We start from the raw sequence: 26071 nt of genomic DNA, 5'->3' as shown, positions 1-26071 counted from the left end.
CCCTTTTGGAATACAAAGAAAGAATGCTTAATGTGACAGTCTCTCCTTAAAGAAACCTATTTAGAGGCAGTACATTAAAATATTAACAGTTGTTGATAAATATATACATACTGATGTTGATAAATACAGTATATATTTTTGCCAGTAACATAATTTTTAGCAGCTTAATATAGTGGTTTCTACAATGACCAAGACTGGTACATTTATCCCAGTAAATATATCTCTATTACTTCAGAAGAGATAACTGCTAAGCACTGTATCATTTTGTATACAATCATCACTTCCTCTCTCTGTAGAACAGAAAGAATTCATAGGTAAGAGTTATACAACTGGGTTATACAAGAGGGTCCTAGCTAGTGTTTCATGATAAAGCATTAAGAGACTGTAACAACTCTGAAATGCAGTTTAAATCACATTAAAACCATCACTGTACCTCAAAGGAAGGAAAAATATTTGCTTTGTTCATAACTATAGAGAAGATTTACATTTGAAGAAACGACTGTTTGAGTACAAAACCTCCAGGCTGCCCTTCTACAGCATCTATTATCACTGAAACATTCAGTTACTCTGACACATCTCAAAGCTTTTAAGGGTTGAGCTGACATACCAGTTTGGCAGAGTGCAAGGCAGGGAAGTTGGGTCACACCTCTGCAAAATGAATGCCACGTGCAACACGGGGCCATGCACCCACCATGGAGAATACTGCTTCACTGCATCGCCAGCACTGCTTCAAAGTCTTGAGTGCGTTCACAGGGCTCAAAAGTTATTTGGTAGAATAAAATTGAGAGTAGCCCTTGAGAGCAGCCCTGTGTAGGACTTAGTGCCGCGTCCAGGCCTGGGGCTCCCACTGCAGGAAGGATGTGGAGCTCTTGGAGCGGGTCCAGAGGAGGGCACTGAGATGATCAGAGGGCTGGAGCACCTCTCCTATGGAGAAAGAGTGAGGGAACTGGGCTTGTTTAGCTTGGAGAAGAGAAGGCTCTGGGGAGACCTCATTGTGGCCTTCCAGTACTTGAAGGGAACAGGAGGGGGAATGGCTGTTTACAAGGGTGCATAGTGACAGGACAAGGGAGAATGGTTTTAAACTGAGACAGGGGAGGTTCAGGTTAGATATTAGGAGGAAGTTTTTCACTCAGAGAGCTGTGACAGACTGGAACAGGTTGCTGGAAGGAGGCTGTGGATGCCCAACCCTGGAGGCATTCAAGGCCAGGCTGGATGTGGCTCTGGGCAGCCTGATCTGCTGGTTGGCGACCCTGCACACAGCAGGGGGTTGAAACTAGATCTTTTTGGAAAGGAAAGATGGTCCTTTTCAACTCAGGCTGTTCTATGAACAACTGGATCACCATATCTCCAGCGTCTGGATCCTTAAGTCACAGTAAGTGCACGTTTAAGAGATTCAGTAGCACTCTCTGAGGATCTGGAAGGATTTAAAATGCTGAAATATTTGTGAGGTCAAATACATTCATCAGTCACTTTCAGTTAACCATATGTAAAATCTTTACCTTGTGCAGCTTCGACTACGGGCAAAAATGAAGGAGTCTAACAAATGTATTTAGGACAATGAAAAAAAAATTCCTTTTCTCTGCATGGAAATGGGACCAAAGGCTTTATTCAGGATCCTTTGAAGAAATGCCTCCTGTGTTTTTTAATCGGCAGTGTGCTGGTTCAAGTGCTGCATGTTCACAACGCTGTATCTGTACACCCTTCCTTGCACTGGGGTCCCCTGGCATTGGATATGTTAAGCAATTGCCAATATTAAATTAGCACACTGATTTCTAGTAATAAGAAAATTCCTGGGTTTTAAACTGTCAGCTATTCCAACAGAGTTGAGGAGAAAACAAACAAATGAACTTGGGGGAAAAAAAGAAAAAGACAAAAATAAGGTCCAAGCAATTGCAATATGATGTATAGATCAACTGAATAATTATTAGTATATTTTTAAATCATACGGATAAGTCTGTGCTTACTCAGTGTAGCTGAGCTGAGCTGACTGTTTCAGTACAGACCATAAAACTAAGGTAAAGGCCAAACACTTTAATGTACTCACTACTGCAGAACAGTTAAGGAGAAAAATAATTGCTGCAATTGCAGTTCATGCTGGGCAACTTCTCCGACAGCTTCATTTTAGAGCTATTTGTATTTTCACTTGATTGTCTGTTAAAGTGAGCTTGGTTGGAACACACAGAATGTGCCAGCTCTTCTATTGTTTTTTTTTCCAAGTGCTCTGGTTTTCTTCACTAATCCATCAATAAAAGACACAAACAAATTTACTCTGAACAAAGCTTAAAGAGATCCTGGATGCTCACCTCCATCTATGGAAAGTTTTGAAGGTGACAGAGGAGAGGATAAAACACACTTAGAAGTGTCATGTCCTCAGTCTTTGAGAGAGCAGAGCCTGTGCAGTTCAGATGGGTTAAAGCTGTTCCGAGAGCAGCCAGCATATAAATACAGGAGGCAGTACCACATCTCACCTTTCTGGGTAAGAAAAAGGAACTTTCTGGGGCAGCCCAGATGTTTTAGTGATGATAGGTAGTGCATTTCATTAGTAAAATATATATAACTAGCTTGCTTTTGGAGAAACACACTCAGAGCACAAAAAGTCCAAAGATGAGGAACAGAAAATCATCAGAGGTCTCTGAAAGTATCGTCTAGGGTAAAAGCTGAAGCACTTGGATTGGTTCAGTTCTATGGAAGGGAACTGAGATGAGACATGACAACAATCTTCAAATATGTATTAGGCAGATAGAAACTACTCTGCATCCTTTGTGCACAGTGCCAGAGAAACTGCTCTTAACTCCTGTTAGAGGAAATAGGCATCAACAACAGCTTTCAAAAAAGAGAAGCTCAGGACCCTCCATCACTGAAACACGTTACAAACAAGAAAAAATCTGCATCAAATCACTTAAGCACAACTGCTCATACTTTGCAACAAGGGCATCTCATGGTTCTGCCCTATTTTTAAAGACCTTACATCTCTGATCTCTCTGAGAAAGCTTTGTGAAATGTTTTATATATTCATTGTAATTTCCTAATTGAAAAAGGTAACTGTTAACAAATATGGCTCCTTCTGTGTGTACTCTGACTGTACAGACTTACACTTGTGCACCAGTATTTCATACACATTTCTAATTCTGTTTCATGGTCCATAAGAAAGCGCCTTCGATGTCTGACTTCTCCCTTCACTGCTCTTAGTTCAGCTTGCTCTAATTGCAGCTCACATGACACACTTCTCTCTTTTCCCTACACAATGTTAACGGGGAGGCAGCTCAGCTGCCAGTTTTTATAACACAGGCATTCATAGAGCTCCAACAAACTGCCTCATAAATCTGAATATTTTTATATGGTAAATGCGAAAGCCAACTTTACAGAGATGAAGTACTATATGTATTTCACTGCTGAGATGCTTCCATGCAAGCTCCCCTCAGTTCAGGAAGCCTGGAGGGGACAAGACTGCACCGCACAGAGGCACAAATGTTCCTAAAACTTTCCCCAAGGACACAGAGCTTCCTTCCACTGGGGATGAGAGGAAATGGATAAATATGATGCTTGTGTTGAAACACTTCAAACATGGTTCTGCTGTGTTCATGCCTCCCCCAGTATGGTTTAGGTACACCATCTCTTCTAGAGGACCATTCCCATAGCTGATGGTTGGTTTGCCTCCAGGAAACACACCTGCAGGTCTCTGGGAACAACCGCACTGCGACAAAGGGCTGGAGGCACGAGGGCTCCCAGTATCTCATGTGTATCTTCTTCCAGTATGCTCTGAGATGGCTTGCATGAGAAACATAGCACATTCACACGTTGTTCACTTTTCCTTTCCACAAAGCAGCATGATAATAACATTTGCCTGTCACCCAGCAATTTTCTGAAAGGAAGCCAGCAGATGTATACAATATTCACCAAAACCTTTCAACAGGATCTGCTTTTTAAGTCTCAACATGTTAATCTGCACATACTGCCAATAAACTAACCCAAGTTTGCCCACTGAACATAAAGGGTTCTGTATCTAGCCACGTTATGTGGCTGCAAAGATGGAATCTGTCACCATACTTCATCACTCCAAGTAACAACATAGTGCAAGGCAACTTCCACAGAATCAATGGTGCTGGCATTAACAACACTATGGGGAGATGCTCTCCATATTTCAGATAATCAGTGTTCTATATGTATCCACAACAAAAGTTACACTTCAGGTAGCTAGCAATCTATTGAGCAATGTTCTTCTAGAATTGCAGGATAATCCAGAGTTGGAAGTGGTCCACAAGGACCCCTGGAGTGGAATGGGTGCTGAGCCCACCCCAGATGAGCCATCCCTGCCCATCTCTCAGCACTCCCATGTTGCTATTAAATGTCTTATATCCTTTTATCCATTCTTTGAATCACTATATGAAAAACCACTTAATCACCAGCACGATACTGCAAAGATAGAAGCGGAGCATAATACTGAAACCCACTGGCCCTCAACACATAAACAATAAGTTCTATAAGATGCATCTTTGCTAAAATGCTGCCATCCTTAATAGTTTGAAATATAATAAACAGAATTTAGATTGCTGAGAAACAGAAGTCCAGTGTCAACTGTGACATATTCATATCTCCCCAGCCCAAGCCTGCAAGCTAAGGTTAAAGAAAAGTTGAATTTAAATAAGTTTATTCTAAACATAACCAAATAAAATATCTCTCAATAGTCAGGAATACACACTACATAATGCAAAACATAAAATAAACTAAGTGCTGTACCATCCGAGCTGTCAGAGTTTTATCTGACTCTGCTGTACTTCTGCATCTTAGCATTTACTCTCAAGGTATGTTTACATTAGCAGTATCAGGTCTAACACCAAGCCAAGGGCACTGACTGAGAAAGAGGAGACCATTTGGTCACAGCCTCATCCTGCTCACACCTCTGAGATCTGCAGCTGCACGAGATGAGACACCAGCAGATAGCAGCACTGTGTGAGCTCCTCACTCTACATCAGGCAGAGCAAGCATGTCTGTGGCATCAGCAGCTTGTTAGCCACAGGCAAAATTTATGCATACTCAATCTGTGGGGCTAATTTGATCAGGCACATTATCTGCTGCAATCAGTTTGCTCAGCCCCAGCTGCCAACACGAACATCCAGCCTTGCTCCAAGGTAAGTCTGGACATGGCTGTGAGCAATTGGAGGACTTTGCCATGGAGGCAGAAGCTGCAGAAAAGGTTCAGAAGGCCGCGTCTGGAGATAGCCTTGATGTCTTTACAATTCATTTGGGGAAAAATGTCTCAAACACCAGTGAAGCTTCCTTCCCCTAGAAATGTCCCTCCAAAACACCTTTAGAATACAGTAAACGTTCCAGTAAGCAGGCAGTAGTTTCCAGGCAGCGTTATCAAAGTTAATCACATACACATTCCATTTGTTAATTACAAACTGCAGATGAGCAGAGTAAAGCTTTGCTTCTGCTACAGTGAAGACAAATGTTGTCACAACTCCTACTTTAGCTCCAGTCTTCCAAACCAGTTGCATCACCAGGAATGTGCACAGCAGCTGATGAGCAGCACCAACAGGACAGTCCCTGGTCTAATAGCATGGGCCAAGCAGCAGAACAGAGACAGCGAATTAAGATGTTGAAGCAGAGAACATGGTGCATTTTAGGAGACCAGTTAATCCAAATATACGACCATGTAGTAAGATCACAGAATCATAGAATCATAGAATCATAGAGTGGCCTGGGTTGAAAAAGACCTCAAAGATCATCTAGCTTCAACTTCCCTGCCATGTGCAGGGTCGTCAACCACCAGACCAGGCTGCCCAGAGCCACATCCAGCCTGGCCTTGAATGCCTCCAAGTATGGGGCATCCACAACCCCATATAAAGCAAGGTAGTTGTGTTACTTCCATGATCAGACACTCCACAACATATATACTCCATATGGGAAAGCACAGAGCTAATGATGAACAGGGCGCAGGGCTCTTAACAGATTTATTCAGGGTGTATGTAGATTCTAGAGAATATACTAGGTCACCACTGTTAACAGAGAGGAAAAGAGTATGATGGAGAGGCTCTTTGCAGACATGTATCAGACCAAGTGAAGGCAATGCCAATCATTTTTCTGATAAAGAAATACGTTTCATCTATTGTCGAAATTAGAAGTGTATAAACACAGACAAGGGGTATTTACATAATTACTGCATGGCTCCTGTACCAGAAAGCTGTCGGAGGAAGCTTTGCCCTCCCCCAGGCCAAGAACCTGTGACATTCTGCCCTCACTCCTGCCAGGCTGGGCACGAGCACGGCACTTTGCTTCCTCTAGGCCAAGCAGAGCCCACAGCTCAGGGCAGGAGCTGACTGGTGACAGCTGGCAGGACACCAGTTAGGAATGGTTTCCCAGCCATCTTAACCAATCTAAAAGAAAATACAAATGACATGATTAAAAGTCTGAGAATACTCTGACCGTAGGCCTCATGAAAACGCCTGTCTGTTTTAAGACGTATCAATCTTTGATGTTTTTGACAAGGTTTAATGGTTTTTTTAACACGATAGCTGGCATGCCCTGAAGTGGGGAATAGCAAATTAATCCCAGCTGCAAATTGTTCATCCTGACAGTCAATAGTTTGATCTTCCAGCTGTGACTGATAGCAAGCTTACATGACTTAGCAAGCTGCTTCAGGACTTTGCTCAATTAATCTGATTTTTTTATCTGTGTCTATTTTTAATTCACACAACACGTAGAGCACAGTTCAGGAGCACAGACCATCCCCAGAGCTTCCCACCACCACCGCTGAGCTCCAGCATCCCTCCTCCACAGGGTCACTGGTAAAACACAGAACTCAGCATGTTTCTTAGAGCAGATTAGCAAAGGAGTGGGACTGACCCGTGTGCCTGAGAGTTTCTTAGCATCAGCTATCCTTTATTTTATTTTATTTTATTTTATTTTATTTTATTTTATTTTATTTTATTTTATTTTGTTTTGTTTTGTTTTGTTTTTCACATTCTCTCATGCATCTTACTTTCAAGTTTAAGCTTTTTCAAACTACATATTACACACGTTCAGAACTTACCAGCTCTTGCTGCCTTTGGATGGCATACAGAGACTATGATGTTACCTCTTATTCTTCCTACTTTCCCACACAGCTTGACAGTGCACAGGCCTGTTTTGTATCTAAAATTACGAGCTGTGACAAGTGATAAATACCCTAATTCTAAAAAGCTATTGTGTACCTCTGAGACAATTAAAATTCCTTAGATACCTAGCTGCAGTACATAATACATTTAGTCAACATTAGAACATGTCAAAGAAGGAATGTTTTATCCCAGCACCTATCTAAAAATAGGCCCTCAGTTTAAATAAACGATTGCAATAATGTTCCCTGGGAAATCCCCTTTCCTCAGATTACAAAAGTAATATTAGTTCACTAGATCACCTCATATTCTGCAGCAAGAACTGAGCTGAAGCTTATAAAAAAGTGCCAAATAAATTGCATATTCTTTTTAAGAAGAAAAATACTGGTTAAAAAACACTAATTCCTTGGTTTACTGTATTGCTTCTCTTTTTTTCAGAGAGATGACTACTGATTCTTTGCCAATTAGAAACGACCTTCTTTCTTTGTTGTTAGTTTAATTACGGAGTGCCACAAAGATTGTCTTTGAGAAGGCTGGTGTAAAAAAGAAAACAGCAAGAGAAGACCAACACGGTGTTGAGCTGGAGAAAGGCCTGCAGCTCGCCAGAACCATCTGACCTGGGCTCATCTGAGGCTGCGCAGAGAACCTGTGGATGCCCCATCCCCAGTGGTGTTTTAAAGCCGGGTTGGATGGGGCCATGCTGCCACTTTTCAGTCTCATGTCTAAGGGTCTGAATGTTTGCTAGCCACTGGTGGCTAACGTTTTGTGATAACTGCCACCCAGGAGGAAAACTCTGGGCAACTGTTTCCATTTTATTCGGCTTCATGTTCTTTGTTGGAGGGTGTCAGTTGACTGTCTTCTTTTCTGCCAGTGCTGATTTTACTGATGTCAGACCTGAGTCAACTTTTTCTAGCATTTATTTTAACTTAGGAAGTCCCAAATGGAAAGCCTGTGGTCTTGCACCTGTAGCAATGTCTGTAGCTGTTTCCAGCCTCATGTACTCTTACATAAGCCTCTAGGGATTGCCACGAAGCAAGCCAGAAAGGAATGCTATTTACAGTGCAGTTTTTAAGTTCTTGGATCACTTAACCGACTTGTGGTAATAGTGAAAGCTGCAGAAGGCGCTACTTCTTTTTATCGCAGGTATTTTCAAGAGCACCTGTAAGGCTTACATCAATGACCTCGATTTTAATCTGTTTGGACTACAATAGTGTTATGGAAAAAGTGACATGGGTGAGACTCCAGCCCAACGTTTGGATGGGAAAAGGTCTTGGTCTATAAGTAGCACTGCGTTCTCCTGGCTGTAACAGTCCTCTCGCTACTAAATTAGAATTCACGAGTATTCTGCAGGACTCATAATGGGATCAAAGATTAGAAACTCCTTTGAAGTTTGTCTTCCTTTGCTCCACTATTAATGCATACCTGTGCTAATCCATCATGGTTCTCCTAAGCTAATCAGTTACTCTTGATCCCCAAAAGGGACAAGCATACACACCTTTTTTCACATCCTTATTTATTTGTGTTCGTTATCTACAGTTCATTTTGCAAGGGCATAATATTATATTAATTGATTTTTCATACACTGTGAAGAGGCCAGCTCTGTCTTCTGAAACCATGTGGGCTAAATGTGATTAGCTGGTAATATTTGCAGTATTTTTCATTTTGGTCCTGGTTACTGGAAGTGAGGCACACCATGGATTAAACTGTGCATGATGATTTCATAACATTTCACCTTGGACAACAGCTATTCATAATATAACTGCAATGAGACCACCTCAGCCTCACTTGTTTGATTTGGCCCTTCTTGAAAGAGACCAAAGACTCACTCAACCTCAGGGTTTTTTGCTCCTTGATCCTTGGGAAAAAAGGATGGGTGATGGAACAGCCTCACTGATACTAAGAAAAAATCACACACAGAATCATGGTATCATAGAGTGGGTTGAAAAGGACCACAATGATCATCTAGTTTCAACCCCCTGCTATGTGCAGGGTCACCAACCTCCAGACCAGGCTGCCCAGAGCCACATCCAGCCTGGCCTTGAATGCCTCCAGGGTTGGGCATCCACAGCCTCCTTGGGCAACCTGTTCCAGTGTGTCACCACCCTCTGTGTGAAAACCTTCCTCCTAATATCTAACCTGAACCTCCCCTGTCTCAATTTAAAACTATTCTCCCTTGTCCTATTATTATCAATCCATGTAAACAGTTTTTCCCCTTCCTGTTTATGTGCTCCTTGCAAATATTGGAAGGCCACAATGAGGTCCCCCCAGAGCCTTCCCTTCTCCAAGCTAAATAAGCCCAGTTCCCCCATTCTTTCTCTATAGGAGAGGTGCTCCAGCCCTCTGATCATGGGGAAAAGCTATTTCAAAAATCATTTTAAAAAATCCCATAATTCCAAACTGTGACTTACGTATTTCTTTGTCACACCATGACTCAAAATTGGCTCATAATTACTACTGCTACATCAAACTTGGATCTCTAAATCAATGCATATTTCCTAACTCTCTTAAAAAAAAAAAAAAAAAAAAAAGAAAGAAAAAAAAGTGTACCATCAAGAAGTTTGTAATGATTTTTGTCATTGACAGTAATTAGTTTAATAGGGCACTGATTTGACTTGTGCATTTTAAAGCCAGAGTCACTCACTGTGCTCAGTGCCTCTGATCTCATGGACAACACAAAAGGCAGAATTCAACCAGATGCAGTATGTGCTGCTTTTTGGTGGAGCCTCTTTCAGATTTGAATGTATCCAGATTTCCAGTCTTGAATTTCAAAGAGCACAAAAACTGAAGATGAAGTCTTCAGAAATACGTGGGTGAGAACTGCCTCCAGGAACAAGCCCCAGTAGTGAGATAACCTGAATTAACCCTACCTGAGTATTGATTTGTACAATGTAATCATAATAGATGAGAGAGGCAGGCTGAAAAACAAAGGCTTTTCAAAAGTCCTGGCAAAGAACTACTTCATTAGTAGGAGACTCTAAGGATTTTAACTGTGATTCCATTAGAAGAAAGATCAATGTAGAAAGGAAAAATTAGGAAAAAGAAATTCAAGAGCTCTTACTTCTTCAAAACTGCATTTCTTCATTTTTCTTAGGGCTGGAATAGGAGATTAATCCATTCCAATAAATGTACACCAGGTCCACTCCTAAAAGACCATTTCCCCCCCTCATCAGATAGACTAAGAAGATTAGAATGTGGAAAGGAGACGATTAATTACGAGTTTTCTGGTCTTCAGAGGCGTTTTAATTTGGAAGTGACAAATATATTCCAGCTGCTGCCTTTGTATTTTCAAAAGCTCGTTTTCAGTGCTTCTGCAGCCGGTGCTGTTGCTCCCCAGCGGGACGTGTGCTGTGCCTGTCCCTGCTGCGGGCTCTGAGTTCTCCCCATACCAGAAAGTGGTGCTCCATCGGCAGCTCCTTTTTAACACTGGCTGCAGAGGGCAGTGGTCTCCTGTCCCCCTGGCATCACTCTCAGAGGGCACTGCCCTCCTGCTTTCTGAATATCAAGTGTTTTAGAAAATCAGATTTGGATACTGAAAAATAGCTATTTTAGATGTGGCACTAACTTCTTTGTATCCCTCTATTAACCGAATGAAGTCTATCATAGTGCAAGAAGGAAAGCAGCGAGGATTTCCTACTAACTGAAGCATCACAGGAACAACCACAAGACAACTTTCAGATTAAGAACGGGCTGATAAACACCTATAGGAGCACCTAAACAGGCTGTCCCTGCATTCAAGCAACCAGCAAACCAAGCTCAACAATCCTTCGGGATCCCTTCAAACTCAGGATATTCTATGATTCTAAGCTGCCAGCAATCCCCATAGAGACAAACGAAGGAGGTGGTTTGGGTGCCTGTGACAAAAATAACCTACCCATGAGGTGATGTGCTTCCCTCTCCAGGGGAACTGGTGCCCAGCAGCCTGGGTGCAGCGCCTTGAACAGCTTTTTGCCCTCTGGAGCTTAAATACTAAGAGTCACAGTGACTAAATTAGGTTCTTGTAATCAGTCAAATAATCCTGCATGGAAGTGGGCCAGGAAAGAGGATTTGTCACTACCTTCTTCCTTGTCACTCCATTATCCAATACCTGTGTAACCATTTGCAGCCTCCCACCCCTTTTTACTGTCGGGAAAAGTGAGGCAGATACTTTAAGTCACTTTTTAAAAGCCAGCCAGAAATAAGTGCCAAACACTGGAACTGGAACTGCCAAGTCTGAACCAGGACAACTTTAGCACACAAGCATCTCAAGAAGGGTGTTCTTCTAAAAACGCAGATTTCATATGGGATAACAAACATCATGATTAAGCACTCTGCTGAGCTGGCAGCAGAGGTTGGCAAAACGATTCAACTGTTTCTTACTGACAAACAAACTTTGCAGAACTGAAATATCACGGTTCTTTGGGGGGTTGACAAATTTTTCAGCTCAGAAAAGGAGTGCAGCCTCCCCCAAATGTTTCATATTGCTGTCTACATCTAAAAGCACTTCTGCATTTTCAAAGCAGCCCAATCTTCCTGCCTCTACTGCTGCACTGTAGTGGGAAGAATGGTGCAGATCCCAGCCCTGTGGTACTGCTTCCCTCACTCAGACTGCAGTGAAAGAGGTACGGGTGTAAACAGGAAAGCCATTATCTAAACAATTCAAGTATTATCACACTTGAAGTACTTTCAGAGTCACCACTGAAATTAATGGACAGTTTATACTTCATCACTGTCATTTGCATCTCTGCAAACACAGGGGAAACTATTAAGCCTACGCTTCCACAGCCTCTGCTGAAGGCTTTTTTCACAGCTGTAACAACAAGAGTATGAAAAGTAAATGCTGGAATTCTGGAAGGCAGCTAAAATGTCTTTTCAGCCCTTTCTCTTCCTGGCTGACATAGTGCACTTTTCCAGATGCTTTGCTCACAAAGCTCAAAATCCCAACTCAATACTGTCCTATTTTAGTTCCATTCAGTGTGCGGCGATGGTATAAAGTGATCTTCCATAAAAATGGTAATATCAGAACAAGATCAGAAGAAAAAAGAATGAATTTGCTGTGAAGAAAAATGAACGTAAAATCAGTCATAGAAATGTCATTGGAACGTGTTTTCACAGAGGAAAATATTCGCATTTACTCACTTGTGCTTTTGAGAAAAATGTGTACATCCATCCACCACGTCATCACTGTGAAGGCTGTGCCTTTTCAGAGGCAATTAACCATCTATTCCAGACTCATCTGCTCACTTCAATTTCCTCATTTCTCCACCCACCTGAATCCAACATACTTTGACATTTTCTCTTATTAGAATGCAAACTCATGCATTTAGAAAAGCCAAACAGTGAAAGGCCCCAAACCAGTCTGAAATCTGTTTGTTAAACAACGGACTGTGGAAGTTTATTCAAAGCACAATTTTTTATTTCTGTAATTTTAAACAAAAAAATAGCTGTCACGAGATACTAATTCAAATTTTCAAATATTCATCACCATTTTCCTGTTCTATCTGAAACGAAATTGTTTTAGCACTCAGAACGGTGGCAAGATATTGAACAGCGTTACGGCTTTTAGCCTAGCGCTTTGCCAGAGAGAAATTGTCTCTTACAACACACTATTATTCTATTTTAAGAATCCTAAGCAACGTGGCTTTCATCACTTGAGTTGGAAGGTTATTTAACACGCTACTGGATCTTATGACTAAGAAGTATTTCCTGACATTATGGCTACATCTTTCCATTTCCAAAACTCATAGCAGTTATCATACTTCAACTCATTCTAAGTAATCCTTCTTTCATCCAGTGCTCCACAAGTGAAAATGTTCCATGGTGCTTAATGAGGTGTTTCCCATGTGATGCCTGCAGCACCTGACAGTCTATTCTGCTGTATATAAAAGTAATTATGTGGGAGGCCACTGATGAGTGGAGCTCCTCAGGGGTCTGTATTGGCACCAGAATTATTTAACAGCTTCATCGGTGATACGGACAGTGAAATTGAGTGCACCTGCAGTAAGTTTGCAGGTGACACCAAGCTGAGTGGTACAGTTGACATGCTGGAGGGAAGGGATGCCATACAGAAGGATCTGGACAGATGTGAGAGGTGGGCCTCTGTGAAACTCACGTAGTTCAACAAGGCCAAGGGCAAGGTGCTACAGCTGACTTGGAGCAATCCCAAGTGTCAATAAAGGCTGAGTGAGGAGTGGATTGAGATCAGCCCTGCAGAGGACTTGGCAGTATTGAGGATATTAGAAGAGAAACTGAAGGTGAGTTGCAATATGTGCCCTCAACACAGACAGTCAACAGTCCTTTGGGCTGCATCAGAAGAGGGGTGGCCAGCAGGCCAGGAAGGGAATTGACCCTCTGATGAGGCCCCATTGGGAGTACTGTGTCCAGCCTGGGGCCTCTGGCACAAAAAAAGTTGCACATCTTTTGGAAAGGGTCCAGAGGAGAGCCATGAAGATGCTCTGAGGGCTGAAGCACCTCTCTTGTGAAGACAGACTGAGGGAGATGGGCTGCATGGACTCTGTCTGCCTTGCGTGTGCAGCATGTAAGCACTTGAAAGTGGATTTTAAATGGCCAAATGGAGCAGTGACCCTGGACTGCAGGTCAGCTTCCTGACCCAGAAGCTGGTGGCAGGCTGGATGGGCTGGATGCCAGAAATGTCCCTGCAGTTCACACTCCATGGCACAAGATCTCCTAGGAACAGAGCCCCATTACAGCTGGTGGCAACGCCGAAGTCATTGCGTTATCAGTGAGCATCAGCTCTGCTTAAACCCATGCCCCAGGGGTAAGAATACAAGAAAGAACAGAAAGCAAGCAGGCAAGCGCTGCTAAGCCCACCCTGTCCCTGCCACAGGAAAAGAGCACAGTCCTGCCACTGCAAATCTGTTTAACTGTGTCAGTAAGAACATGCAAGCTATTGCCAGGAAGAGGCAGCTAAAGAGCAAAGCACAGGCTCTGCTGTATCTATTCTTTCTACTCTTAGAGTGGTCAGGGTAAGAGGAGAAATCTGGTTAGGAAGAAAGCTGCTGCACCATAGTGCCATTAACAAATTTCCCCACAGCACAGATATCACATCTTACTCTAAACAAATGCAGTTTTACTCTCTTGATGGCATTTCATCAGTATTAGTATGCCAAAATGAGATGCTGCTTCAGATTTCTGAAAAGAAATGTAACTGTGACGAGTTTGGGAAGAGCTAACACCATGAGACATCAGGCAGAGGAGAGAAAAGTAAGCACAGGACCTCTTCAAGAACCACCATTTCCATGAAACACTGTCCCCAGAACAAACCTATGTTTTCCTCCCACCCAGTAAAAGCCATCTGCTTTTCAGAAACCTACAGTAGATAGTGATTATTTTTATGGCATATATAAGACCTTTAGGTGAACCTGAGGTGAACCCCATCATTTCCAAGTGGCAGGCCCTCCATTTATAACATATGAAGGTCTGTAAGATATTTTCAATTATTTCTGTCTCACTGACACACAGAGATGCTGCTATAATAGGAAACTGTGTTATCACAGATCTTTGAAGATTTCTGAAGTTGGATCATTTTGCATTTTCTACCCTACTGAGCTAGGAAATTAACAGTAAAACTTTACCCTGCCCTCCACCAAGCCTGATTTAGCCGAAGACATGATCTCAGGTAGTAACTACCAATTCAGCTGTTTATTTAATTGAAATGAAACCATTCTTCCAGCAGACAGACAAGGGAAGAAATAATATGTTATGCCAGATTCCTGAGTCAATGCTTCTCCCTACATTCACTCTTCAGCTACTTTCTCGGTGTGCAGAAGTGCATGCTGATCTGTGTTAATACACTGCAGTAGAATGGAAGGCAATGATTTGGTGCTCCTTGGGTGTTCGGTGCCTAATTTAACTCTTGCTGGCTCATAAACTTCCTGAGGAAAGGAAGGAAAAAAGATGATACAGTTTCACATTGATAACTACTTCAGCAGTAAGGAAACAGTTTTTTCTGTCACATGAAAGAAAGCTGTTCTAACAGCAGTGATCAGTGGGAGTTGTGTTGCCTTTAATACAAAGAAAATGGTTTGATGGATTCTTGTTTATACAAGACTCATCCAAGGGCAAATGTTCTCAATACAGCATGCCCTTGGAAAAAAACTTTTTTCTCTCTCTCAGCCCCGACCAAGAGGAAGCACTATCCATTTGGAGTTAAAGACAAATTATCCACTTGGAATTAAAGACAAAATCACTGCGAAATCTGTGCCAGGCAGGAGTGGGCATCACAAACCACATTAGAGAGATGACCCTATGGAGGTGCTCATGCTCTTACTCTCCTGTGGAATGGAGAGAAATTGGACAACTGTTCAGATGAGCTACAGAATTTGTGTGCAAAAGTAGAAATGACAGGTCCCAGTTTTCACCAGGTGACAAGCTGAGCTTGTTTCTGCATGAACTTGTACAAGCAGAACATTTCCTCTGGGTAATTTTCATATCTTTCCAGAAATGTTCTTGCACAAGTTGGTCAAAAACTCCTAGTCTTAATGAAGAAGATGGTTATCATCCTCAACTAAGAGGACTGGAATAAAACGTATGCATCAAATGCTTCCACAGCCTTTCCAGATTCAGATTTTAAGGGTTTCATGTACAAAAACAGAATATGCACCAGAACATACAAATGAATCAGCTTCTTTTAAGATGAATAAGGAAAGGAATCAAATGTAGCTTTCTGGGTCTCAGCTTCTTTCACAGTTTTTGAACTGAAATCAAATGACTGACTCCACAGATGAGAGCATTTTCCTTTTACAGAATTCTCAAATGAATGAACCTGAATACATCAACTGTGTTCAAGGACAGTGTTATGACTACATGTGTGTTTTTTTTAAATTCACACCAAAAATCGGTAGACATCAACATTTCTTCCACAGATACCACTTAGATCTATCAGAAATTAGGTAATTCTATCCTTAACAATGCCTTGGTGTAATTAAAGACACACAGTGTACCATCAGCTAAAAAGAAATGCTTTCCAAGGGCCTAAACGTAGGGTGAAAATGCAAAGCAAAAGAGATTGACTACTGTCTAAGTACAGCTCATCAGGAAATAAACTGAAATGAGCAATCAGTCCAACAGATAAAAAGGATATAATTGTATGTTTGGGAACACTGAAAAAGTCAGAGCTCCCTGGACACATCAATATAAGAGAGAAAAGAGAAAATCCTTGGGGTGTTCTCATTTTACTTATTGTCATTCATTTCAAATTAATACAAACACGGAAAGATCGGAAATATTTTGGAGCCTGCAGCATCTTGTCTCCTGTGGCACGTTATGTCACCTGCTCCCCTGTCTGCACTCCTCCCAGGCTGATAACACTTGCTTTGATATTGACACAGTTCAGGCTCAATCTGGTCTTCAAAGACAGAAAAGGGGCATGCAAATCCCTCAGTCTCCCTTTCTGTTCCAAGCCCAAGGCACGCAACCACTTCCCAAGGACTGCACACTCCATCGGGCATTACTTTCTACTTAACAAAATTAATGATTGTTACAGAAAATAGGATTTGAAAAGACATTTCAGCCATAGGATCTTTCCAAGTCTGGAAACGAGACAATAGCCACGATAACACTGCTGATCCCATTTTATACCTCCAGCGTTATACCATCGATTTTGTAAACCAAGTTTATTACTCTGCACGTTAAGGAACAGAAAGGAGTGGATGAGGACGACTGTTGTTCATTTTAGATGCTCGGTATTCAAAGCTGTTCATGGCTGCAATGTGCTTAGCAAATACAGTTTGCTGTGATTATTTACTTGTTTTAGTTGTACGAAGGGATAAAAACACACACACACAAACCAAATAGAAATACGCTTCAGGCTCACCCTTAAAGCAATTTTCTCTCATACAGGGAAACCAACTCCTATGTTAATGTAAACTCAGTGGCACAGAAATGATTAGTGAGTACTGCAGAGATTAAATAAGCCCTTGTATGCAAACTCCAGTCTGGACAATCCTTTTTATACGCCCCAAAAAGAAGGCCGATTTACAGACTTACGGTTGGCTGTCCTGCTTTGATCACTCTGATTGCTGTCATTTGACTGGTTGCTGGAGACAGAGGATACACTTGAGCTCCTGACAAAACCAAATGCTGCCAGCTTGGCTGCTGGCAACCGCGAGTAACCTGGAGGGCGAAGTGCAGACGGACACGGCTTGGGGAGATTTGACTTTGCAGCATTTGGACACGGGACTTTCTTCAGATCAACTGAAAGAAGGAGAAAGAACTTTTATCAAACAAGTTCATCTGGGACACACTAAATATTGGCAAATGAAACTTAGTATGAAGGCTGAATAGAAGTTTTAAGGGCTGCTCAAAACCTGCACTGTTGTCTTACTCTTTGCTCTACTAAAAAGTAATTCTCTGAAACAATCACAGGTTGCAATAATCTTTAAAATGCAAAGTGCAGCAAGACCCCGTGAAAGTCGAAATTCCAGCAGAGTAATGTAGCTCAAGTCCACTACTTTCTTACTTTCTTCAAAATATCTTCTTTTACGCTGTATCATTTTCTACTTCTACATTTCTTATGGGTCAATTAAAAGAAAGTCACACTCAGACAAACACTCTATACTTTGCCTCAGTTTTGGAAGCTATTACAGAATGCCAATGAATCTCCTCAAGGACACGGGACTTCTTTGCATTTCATCAAAGAAAATACTTCTTTGAAGTCTTTCTTTCAAATTGTGCTAAAAGAAAATGTCCTCCTCTTGCACCAAGCCCAGAAACAAGGACATGCCCTGGGAAGTTTACTTTTTTAACACACCACTAGCCATTTCCTCTGATAGTGTCTGGTTCACTGGAAAATGTCAGCTATGGGAATGACATATCCCAAATCTCAGACAACTGCCAATAGAGGATTTACAGAGGATGGAGTTAGTCAACAACAACAGTTTGGCTACCATGTCTGCTCTGGTAATGACAGCAGGGTACCTCTCTCTGTTTTGTGTCCTCTTAAACCAAATCCTGCTATTCTTGCTTAGACAAACTTTTCTAGGCAACTCCAGAAGATGGGTCCGAAAGGTCCCATGCTGTCCTCATGAAAGGACTAAAGGTTGAATTTGGCTGGTTGAGTGTGTTAGAAGGGAAGGCAGCATTACAGCTGCCAACATACTTGGCCAGAAAAGTCCACAAAGTCAACTTTCTGTTCCCATTCGGTGAACACTATTCATGTATCATCCTGATGTATACTTCAAAGGATGCAGCAAACATTAATTATATAAAGGAAAAGTAGAAATTAACCACACAGTAAGAATATAGTCTTCGCATTATTACACTATTTAATTCTTTTGTAAACTATGTAGGTCAAAGCCTTATTAATTTTAATGAAGCATTACACTTTGATGAGAGTTTACAGAAAACAAGACTAACTCCTTTGAGTAGAAAAATGTTATGGGGATTTTGAAAGATAGTTATGTACCTCATGACAGTTACATTATTATTAACAACATCACTATTTTTTTTTCAACAGAACTAACCCTTTTCTTTTGAAATTACAATGGATGCAACATCAAGGAAAAAAAAAGAAGAGTTCGGTTTTCCTATAAAACATAGTCCTATAAAAGACATTAGAAAATGCTTCTTGATCAACAAATGAAATAATTTCTATACATAGGCTGCTCTGAAAGTAACACATTCTGTTTAATTCCACGGAAATGAAAACAGAAAAAGGCCATTAACACTATTTGAGAGAGTAAATTCTCAGCTACAAAACACTACAACATAGTCACCACCATTAGCTACACATCAGCCACACAAAGGCTGTGGATGCAGTCTATCCAGCTTTTAATAAAGTCTATGACTGTCTCCTACAGCATCCTCCTGGAGAAGCTGGCAGCCCGTGGTTTCGATGGGTGTACGCTTCCTGGTTGGATGGCTGGGCCCACAGAGTGCTGGTGAGGGGCTGACAGTTGGACTAGATGATCTCAGTGGTCTTTCCCAACCTTGATGATTCTATGATTCAATTTTATTTGAGAGTCTTCATACAATGTGGGACTGAGATCAGTTCATGCCAGTGCTGCACTGGTGGTAATGCCCTGATGGGAAGCAAACAAGAGGATCCATGGCAAACCTTGCATCTCTGCCTATGGAAGAGTGTGCTGGACCTTAACTGTGGAGACAACTGCACCGAGTCCCCAGGCTGTCCCCTGTCTGCACTGCTGTGTCACCCATGTGCCTACAGCCAGTGCTGTACTGAGCACTGCAGGACAGGTGTGGAAGCACAGCCACCATCACTGAAGAAGAAATTGCTTAAAATTAGTCTGAGAGCTGGGGCTATTCATCTGGAGAGGAGAAGGCTGTGGGGAGACCTCAAAGTGGCCTTTCAGTATCTAAAGGGGGGCTGTAAGAAAGAAATGGAAGACTCTTCAACAGCGTCTGTTGTGATAGGACAAAGGGAAACGTTTTCAAAATAAAAGAGGAGAACCTTAGATTGGATGTAAGGAAAAAGTTATTTACAATAAGAGTGGTGAGGCACTGGCACAGGTTGCCCAGAGAGGTGGATGCCCCATCCCTGGGGTCACTCACTCAAGGTCAGGCTGGACGGGGCTCTGAGCACCTGATGGAGCTGTAGGTGTCCCTATTCATCACAGGGAGTTGGACTAGGTGGCCTCTAAAGGTGCCTTTCAACTCAAACAATTCTACTATTCTAGGCATATAGTGGCAATCTCAGCACCCTGTAGTACCAGAAAATGCCCACTCATCTCCATTTCTTCTTTGAATCCAATCTCTTAGATCTGTACAGATGATCTGGTGGTGTTACTCACACCTCTGTGCTTATGGACTTCTCAGCTTGTGACTTCAATTGAAATTTCCCCTGAACTAATCATATTTTGTGTCTTGAACTCATAATCAACTTTAAGTTATTTTTCACTCCTCTTCTTTGTAATACATCTCTTCTGTACAACAAGGACCTGGGGGCAGAACTTTATCCTTATCAGAGATGCACTCAAATCCTTAAAGATAAGTCCTTTTACTTACTAAAACACACAAGGCATCAGCCTTGTGCACTCATTTTCTTTCTAAATACCATCAAGTTTTAAGGTGTCTCTTTCTGTCTCTTAGAAGTCTAAAAGCACACCTGCAAATATGGTCTGAAAGTTCAGAACAAAAATTATATTAATGAGAAGTTTTCATTTTAATACAAATCTGCCAAAATAAGCTTAAAAAAAATGGCAAAAATCTTTCCAGCTGCCTCACTGCCTGAAGCTAATTATGGAATTAAGTGCTGCTGTCTGTGTAGCACACACGTGATTTTCTGTGACACCTCAAACTGTTCCCATCGAGGAACATGAAAGCACTTTGAGGTAGAAACTGATCGGCACAAAGCAGATGCGTCTGTGAGCCTTAAGAAGAGGCTGAGCGAGACTTCTGCATCTGCACTGCACACAGATCACATCTCCACTCACATGTATGGCTAATAGCAACTTCAGTGTGACTCCTCTGTGAAAGCTGAAATAGCTTTTAGCTAAAACAAATGAAAAGTTATAGGAATGGATTATGGAGACGTGTTCATATAAGGAAAAGTAGTAGTTCAAGAGTTCAGCTCCACTTGTGATCCAGGATCTACGCTAAGCCTTTGCTTTCTTGGTGGAGTTTGTTGCTGTTGTTTTTTCTTTCTCTCTCTCTTTTTTTTTTTTTGATAAACATTTCCCTAAGAACTTCAGTCATTAGACACAATTTGCTCTCAGGAAGCATATCTGCTTTTAGATGGTGCTCTGATTGTTATCCTTGGTTCTGATCAGAGAATCCAGGGCAAGGAAGCCACCTGCAGTTTTACTTAACTCGTCGGAGATAACACAAGCGGTTTTTCAAGGCACCTCAGAGTTAACTTAATCTTCGATATCATCAGAGATTAAAACCAAATCTTCCAAATCAGAAGCAAATTGTGTTCCCAGCATCCTTGTGGTTTCCTGGTTATTGGCAAAGGATTCTGCTATGAAAAAGAATGGAGGAAAGAGGCCTCAACGCAGGGGTTCATTATCTACACCTTAAAACAGAGGTTTTACACCAGTGTGGAGAAGGTGCATGGCTCTCCTGATGTTCCCTTATCTAAATGTCACCAAGCCTGGGACAGTCCAAAGGCAAAAGAGTTGTCACTGCTGATCATCGGTGAAATCCCGATCAGCCAGGCCACTGTTACATGGCAAGAAATGCTCAGCATCTCCAGCTTCAGATTCAAACACCCCTAAAAGCTACTCTGCGCCTACTGCGGGGTGTGAAGAGGTGGCTCACTGCACATGACGATGCCCTTAGCAAGATGCTGATGAAGAGCTGTGTGTTTCCCTTTGAGCACGTAATTCTTCATTATATTGTACAATTGGACTGCACACCCAATGAAGCAGAGTGCCAGCTGAAACTGCTGTGGATTAGCAGAAGCAGGAGAATATTTTCATTTCTGAATTCTCCCCTTGTCACCTCTCTTCTTCACAAACTAAGTTTGCCAGCTCCAACTGGAGTATCTATTTTATAAGTACTGCAAACCTATAAAACAAGCATTCAGCTGGAGCAGCAGCAGTGGAATAATTCAGGAAGTAACCTGAAAACTCCTTTCCTATCACCAACCTCACGTCCTTGTTCAGGTATTCCTGAGATTCAACACAAAACCAAAACTGAAATCCTCTCAAGAAAAAGCTGAAGACACATCAGCTTATTACCAATGAAATCCATGATACATATTTGCAAATACAAACAAACACACATATTTGTGTGTGCCTGAATAAATCAAAAACATTGCTGTCCTGATGCATACATAAAATGAATCTTTAACAAGAGTTGACTTATTTAGAAATGAAAGGAACTGCTAGACCCTCAGGACTGGCAAATTTAATACACAGAGAGGTAATAAGGAAACAAGATTTCATTAACTTGCTCTTTGAAAAAAAATTACCATAAGTACTACTGAAAAAAACATAGTAAAGTTTAATGATGAGATCTCTGTTGTACTTTTCAAAATTAGACATTAATGCCATTAAAAGAATCAGCTAATGAATGTAAATCCTGACAGGTTTGCTCCAAGTCTTCATAACCAAGGAAAAGGTATGCATAATTTATAAGTTATAGACACAGTATCCTTCGATGCTTGTTTTGAATGACAATTTTCCCATAGAAAGAGCAGAGTCAACATAAAATAAACGTTCAGCTTTCAGACACCTAATACACCTTTAAGTATGCCCCAGTTCCTATCTTCCCTATAGTATACAATGCTTTTTCTTACAAGTCAGACTGCTTGCTGGACCCATCCAACATACAGAGCAGCACTGATCAGTAATGAACGCACAGCCCCTGGCAGTGTGCACTGCCCAATGTCCTACAGACGAGGAACAACCACTGCCCCACTCACATTTTAGGCATTACACTTGGAGAACTGTAGGATCATTTACTATCATTTTACTTCTTACCTGGCATGTCTTAAAAGTAGCAAAACTTGCAGTCTACCACAGCTGCTCAGGCATTGAATTTATCAATTAGTCAGCTTTATGAATGTTAGCATTACGCACAGGCCAAACCACTCAGCTTATCAGTGCTGCTTAAGCAGACTGCTACATTATGGAACGCATGGTAGAGGGGATTAAATCCTCATTACGAGGCACAGGCTCTGTTCTCAATACTGTGCTATGGCAATTTTCGTTTAAAGAGCCCCAGTGGTACCTTGCACTCTGTCACTAGATGGCAAACGCCTAGATCCCTGTTTCCATTACCTCAAGGTAGGCCTGAAATCACTGGGATTAAAAACTGGATTAAAAGCTCAGGATTGAAATGCAAGAGATGCTGATTAGCATTCCTGAAGATAGGGCTGGTATCCTTGAGAGAAAAATACATGCTGGCCTCCAGCTGCTTTCAGCTGTTCACTCAGCCTTCACGCTCCACAGTATCTATACAACCAAGGGTCTTACCAGCCCCACTGCCAACACACTGACTGTATATGCTCATGCATTTCTTTTCTTTATATTTGTAAATATGACCATACCTAATCTACATTTAATTCTGTTTCTGAAATACAGCATCAAAAACAGTATATCAGATTAAAGTTTAATGCCACAACAAAATGTCAAATTAGAGGAATTAGAAGAAAGTGGTTGATAAAAAGCTGAAAATGGTGTTGAATACATTAACATCACTCGTTTGACATGACCCATATGGCCTGTGTAGGTATGAGCATGCTTTGCTGATGCTACAGATTAATGCTGTTAACACCAGCCCTGCTCTGAGCCCCTCTGCACAGCCCCTTGCTGGCTTTGGGGCTGCCCTCCCACCCAGCCCCTCTCTTCTTGTCCTACTTCAGTTCCATCTGCTGTCACTTGAGCGTCTTTCACGGGCAATTTGTTCTTATTAAAAGGAATTATTAAAGACAAAAAGAGTGATATGCTGGTTTAAAAAGTTAGATGCTGATGAAAGATTCAGTCATTTGAGATGTACATGTCAAAAGGATTTGAACAAAGGCAAGGTGATTAGAAGCTAATCTCCAGTTTGTAAGTGGGAAATAACATGCCAAAACTAAAATAATGTAACATAACTGATAAAAAGAATCAGAAATACAAAAAGGATCAATATGGGAGGCAATGAATCATCAGAAAGCAGTGCAAAGTGCTTTGCAACAGAACAAGATGTTGCAGAAAAAATCAGACATGCTTTTCATCTCACAAGGAAAACAGAAAGTGAGATGCCAGAAAAGAAAAAATACATGTCCTGAGGTGGACAGTGAAAAACTGGAGACATTAGCAGCCTCTCCAGAACAAGTCTTGGGTAATTTAAAATCAATAAAATCAGTCAGAGTCCACAGACCAGATGAAGCAAACTTTGGGATCCTGAAGGACATGGCAGACAAATTACTGGACTACTACGAGTTATCTTTAATAGCTTTTTTGAAACAGCGAGGTATCAACAGGCTGCAGAAAAACAAACAAAATAACAGCTGTAGGAAGGAAACTGCAGAGAGCTATGGACTACATTTGACCTCCAGAGCAGGCAAGGTCCAAGAAATAGGTTCAACATGGCAAAGTGCAAGGTTTTGCACTTGGGTCGCAGGAATCCCAGGCATCCATACAGACTGGAGGGAGCAGCAGTCCTTGAGAGCAGCCCTGCAGAGAAGGACCTGGGGGTCTTGACAGATGAAAGGCTTAACATGAGCCAGCAGTGCGCTCTTGCAGCTCGGAAAGCAAATGGTATCCTGGGCTCCATCAGAAGAGGGGTGGCCAGCAGGGACAGGGAGGTGATTGTCCCCCTTTTCTCTGCTCTTGTGAGGCCCCACCTGGAACTGTGTCCAGGCCTGTTGGAGCTGTTAGAGAGGATCCAGAGGAGAGCCACCAAGACAATCAGGGGACTGGAGCACCTCCCCTACGAAGAGAGGCAGAAGGAGCTGGGCTTGTTCAACCTGGAGAAAAGAAGGCTGTGGGGTGACCTCATTGCAGCCTTTCAGTACTTAAAAGAAGCCTACAAACAGGAGGGGAATCAACTCTTTGAAAGGGTTGACAACTGCAGGACAAGGAGAAATGTTTTTAAGTTGAGGGAGGGAAGATTTAGGTTGGATGTCAGGGGGAAGTTCTTTACAGAAAGATGGTGAGGTGCTGGAACAGGCTGCCCAGACAGGCTGTGGATGCCCCGTCCCTGGAGGTGTTCAAGGCCAGGTTGGATGAGGCCCTGGGCAGCCTGGTCTGATATTAAATGGGGAGGATGGTGGCTCTGCATGTGATTCTTTAATTCTGTGAAATAATCACTGATAAGATTCCAAAATACCCCAGCTGTTGAGAAGTAGGAAAACTTCAGGAAATGGGAACTGCAATAGAATAGGAATGGCACTTTTAGCTACTGCAATTTCCTATGTGCTTCTCATTCACTGGAATTTTTAAAGATGGGATTACAGATGATAAACAGGACAGATAGGCTTACAGAACTTAGATTTCTGAATGTCGGTATAGGAAGACAGTAAATGAATACACATATACAGTGCTCTATAGATTAAAAATGGCTAGAGAAAGTTATGCCTGCAATAATCAATGATAATTACACTGGATGAATAAAAATCAAGGCAATATTCATTTCTGAAGAGCAGAAAACTGACTGTATTCATTACAAGGACCTACTAGCGAATGAGAAATGAGTGTATATTCCTCTCATTTCTACCAAACTTCCTTGTGTTATGCAAGAGCTTATCTGAGTTGTATTCTAAACTAGCAGTCTGTTGCATTTCCAATTAAATGGAAACTGTCATCCAGTTGTTCTCTGCATCTGTATTCCTACATTCCATGCTGACTGCACTCAACTTAGAGGGCTAGACTGATATCCACTGCTTAGTGCATAATCTGTAGCATCTCAGAAGTCACACAGCAGAGCTTGATCAGCTTCCGCTAATAGCATCAATCGGATAAACTCCACATACGAAGACAGATAGTAAAGAACAGTGGCAAGGCCTTGTGTTACAGAGAACCTTGATTTGCTGATAAGTGCTGAACCCTGGTAGTCTGTACTGAGACTCATTCTCTCTTCTCCGGTTAAGTCAAGAGACCCTGGCATACTTCCATTCTGTATCTAAATCTCTTATGAAGTTTTAGTACAGAGAAATAGACACTGGGGGGAGAAACAATTTCCAGGTACCTGCAAAGCAGAACAGACCCATGTGAACTCCACATAGGAGAGGAAGTAAATAGCAACAAAAATTAGGCAAAATACTAAGGAAGACTTGTAACTTGAATGCAGTGTTGCACTGGTGCAGCCTTCCTTCAGAGGCTGCAAAATCACTTACAAATTCACAAAATCAATTATAAATTGCTTTTCACGAATATGTTAAATAAACATTTTTCAAAAGAAATTCAGTCCTGGGGCAAGAGGAGGGACTGCACAACCTCAAGCCATTGTTCAAAGTAATCTTTTTTGACTATTATCTAAAAATCTCTGCAGAGATGTAGGCTGCTAACAGCAGCTATATTTCACTGGCAATGCCTGATTTTCAGTTGTTCATGAACTTGCTGCTGCTTAAATGTATGTTGTTAAAACCTCCT

The 26071-nt window shown here is 41.7% G+C and overlaps 1 protein-coding gene and 1 long non-coding RNA gene across 3 annotated transcripts in view; one reads left to right on the top strand and one right to left on the bottom strand.

The window, feature by feature from the left end:
• The window catches only part of LOC128075017 (uncharacterized), a 234328-nt gene that overhangs the window by 53636 nt on the left and 154621 nt on the right, over window positions 1-26071 (top strand). The gene's annotated exons all lie outside the window — the stretch shown is intronic.
• MTUS2 (microtubule associated scaffold protein 2) overlaps window positions 1-26071 on the bottom strand; it is a 253265-nt gene that overhangs the window by 123403 nt on the left and 103791 nt on the right. For both annotated transcript variants that reach the window (XM_052671410.1, XM_052671409.1), the window contains exon 4: window positions 17079-17285. In XM_052671410.1, coding sequence (XP_052527370.1) covers window positions 17079-17285 — 207 coding nt within the window. The remainder of the gene's footprint in view (window positions 1-17078; window positions 17286-26071) is intronic.

This window comes from Tympanuchus pallidicinctus, unplaced genomic scaffold (assembly GCF_026119805.1).
Source record: "Tympanuchus pallidicinctus isolate F22 unplaced genomic scaffold, pur_lepc_1.0 scaffold11, whole genome shotgun sequence".
Taxonomy (NCBI): Eukaryota; Metazoa; Chordata; class Aves; order Galliformes; family Phasianidae; genus Tympanuchus; species Tympanuchus pallidicinctus.
Note: the sequence above shows the minus strand (reverse complement) of the source record. Positions and strands in the feature narration are given on the sequence as shown.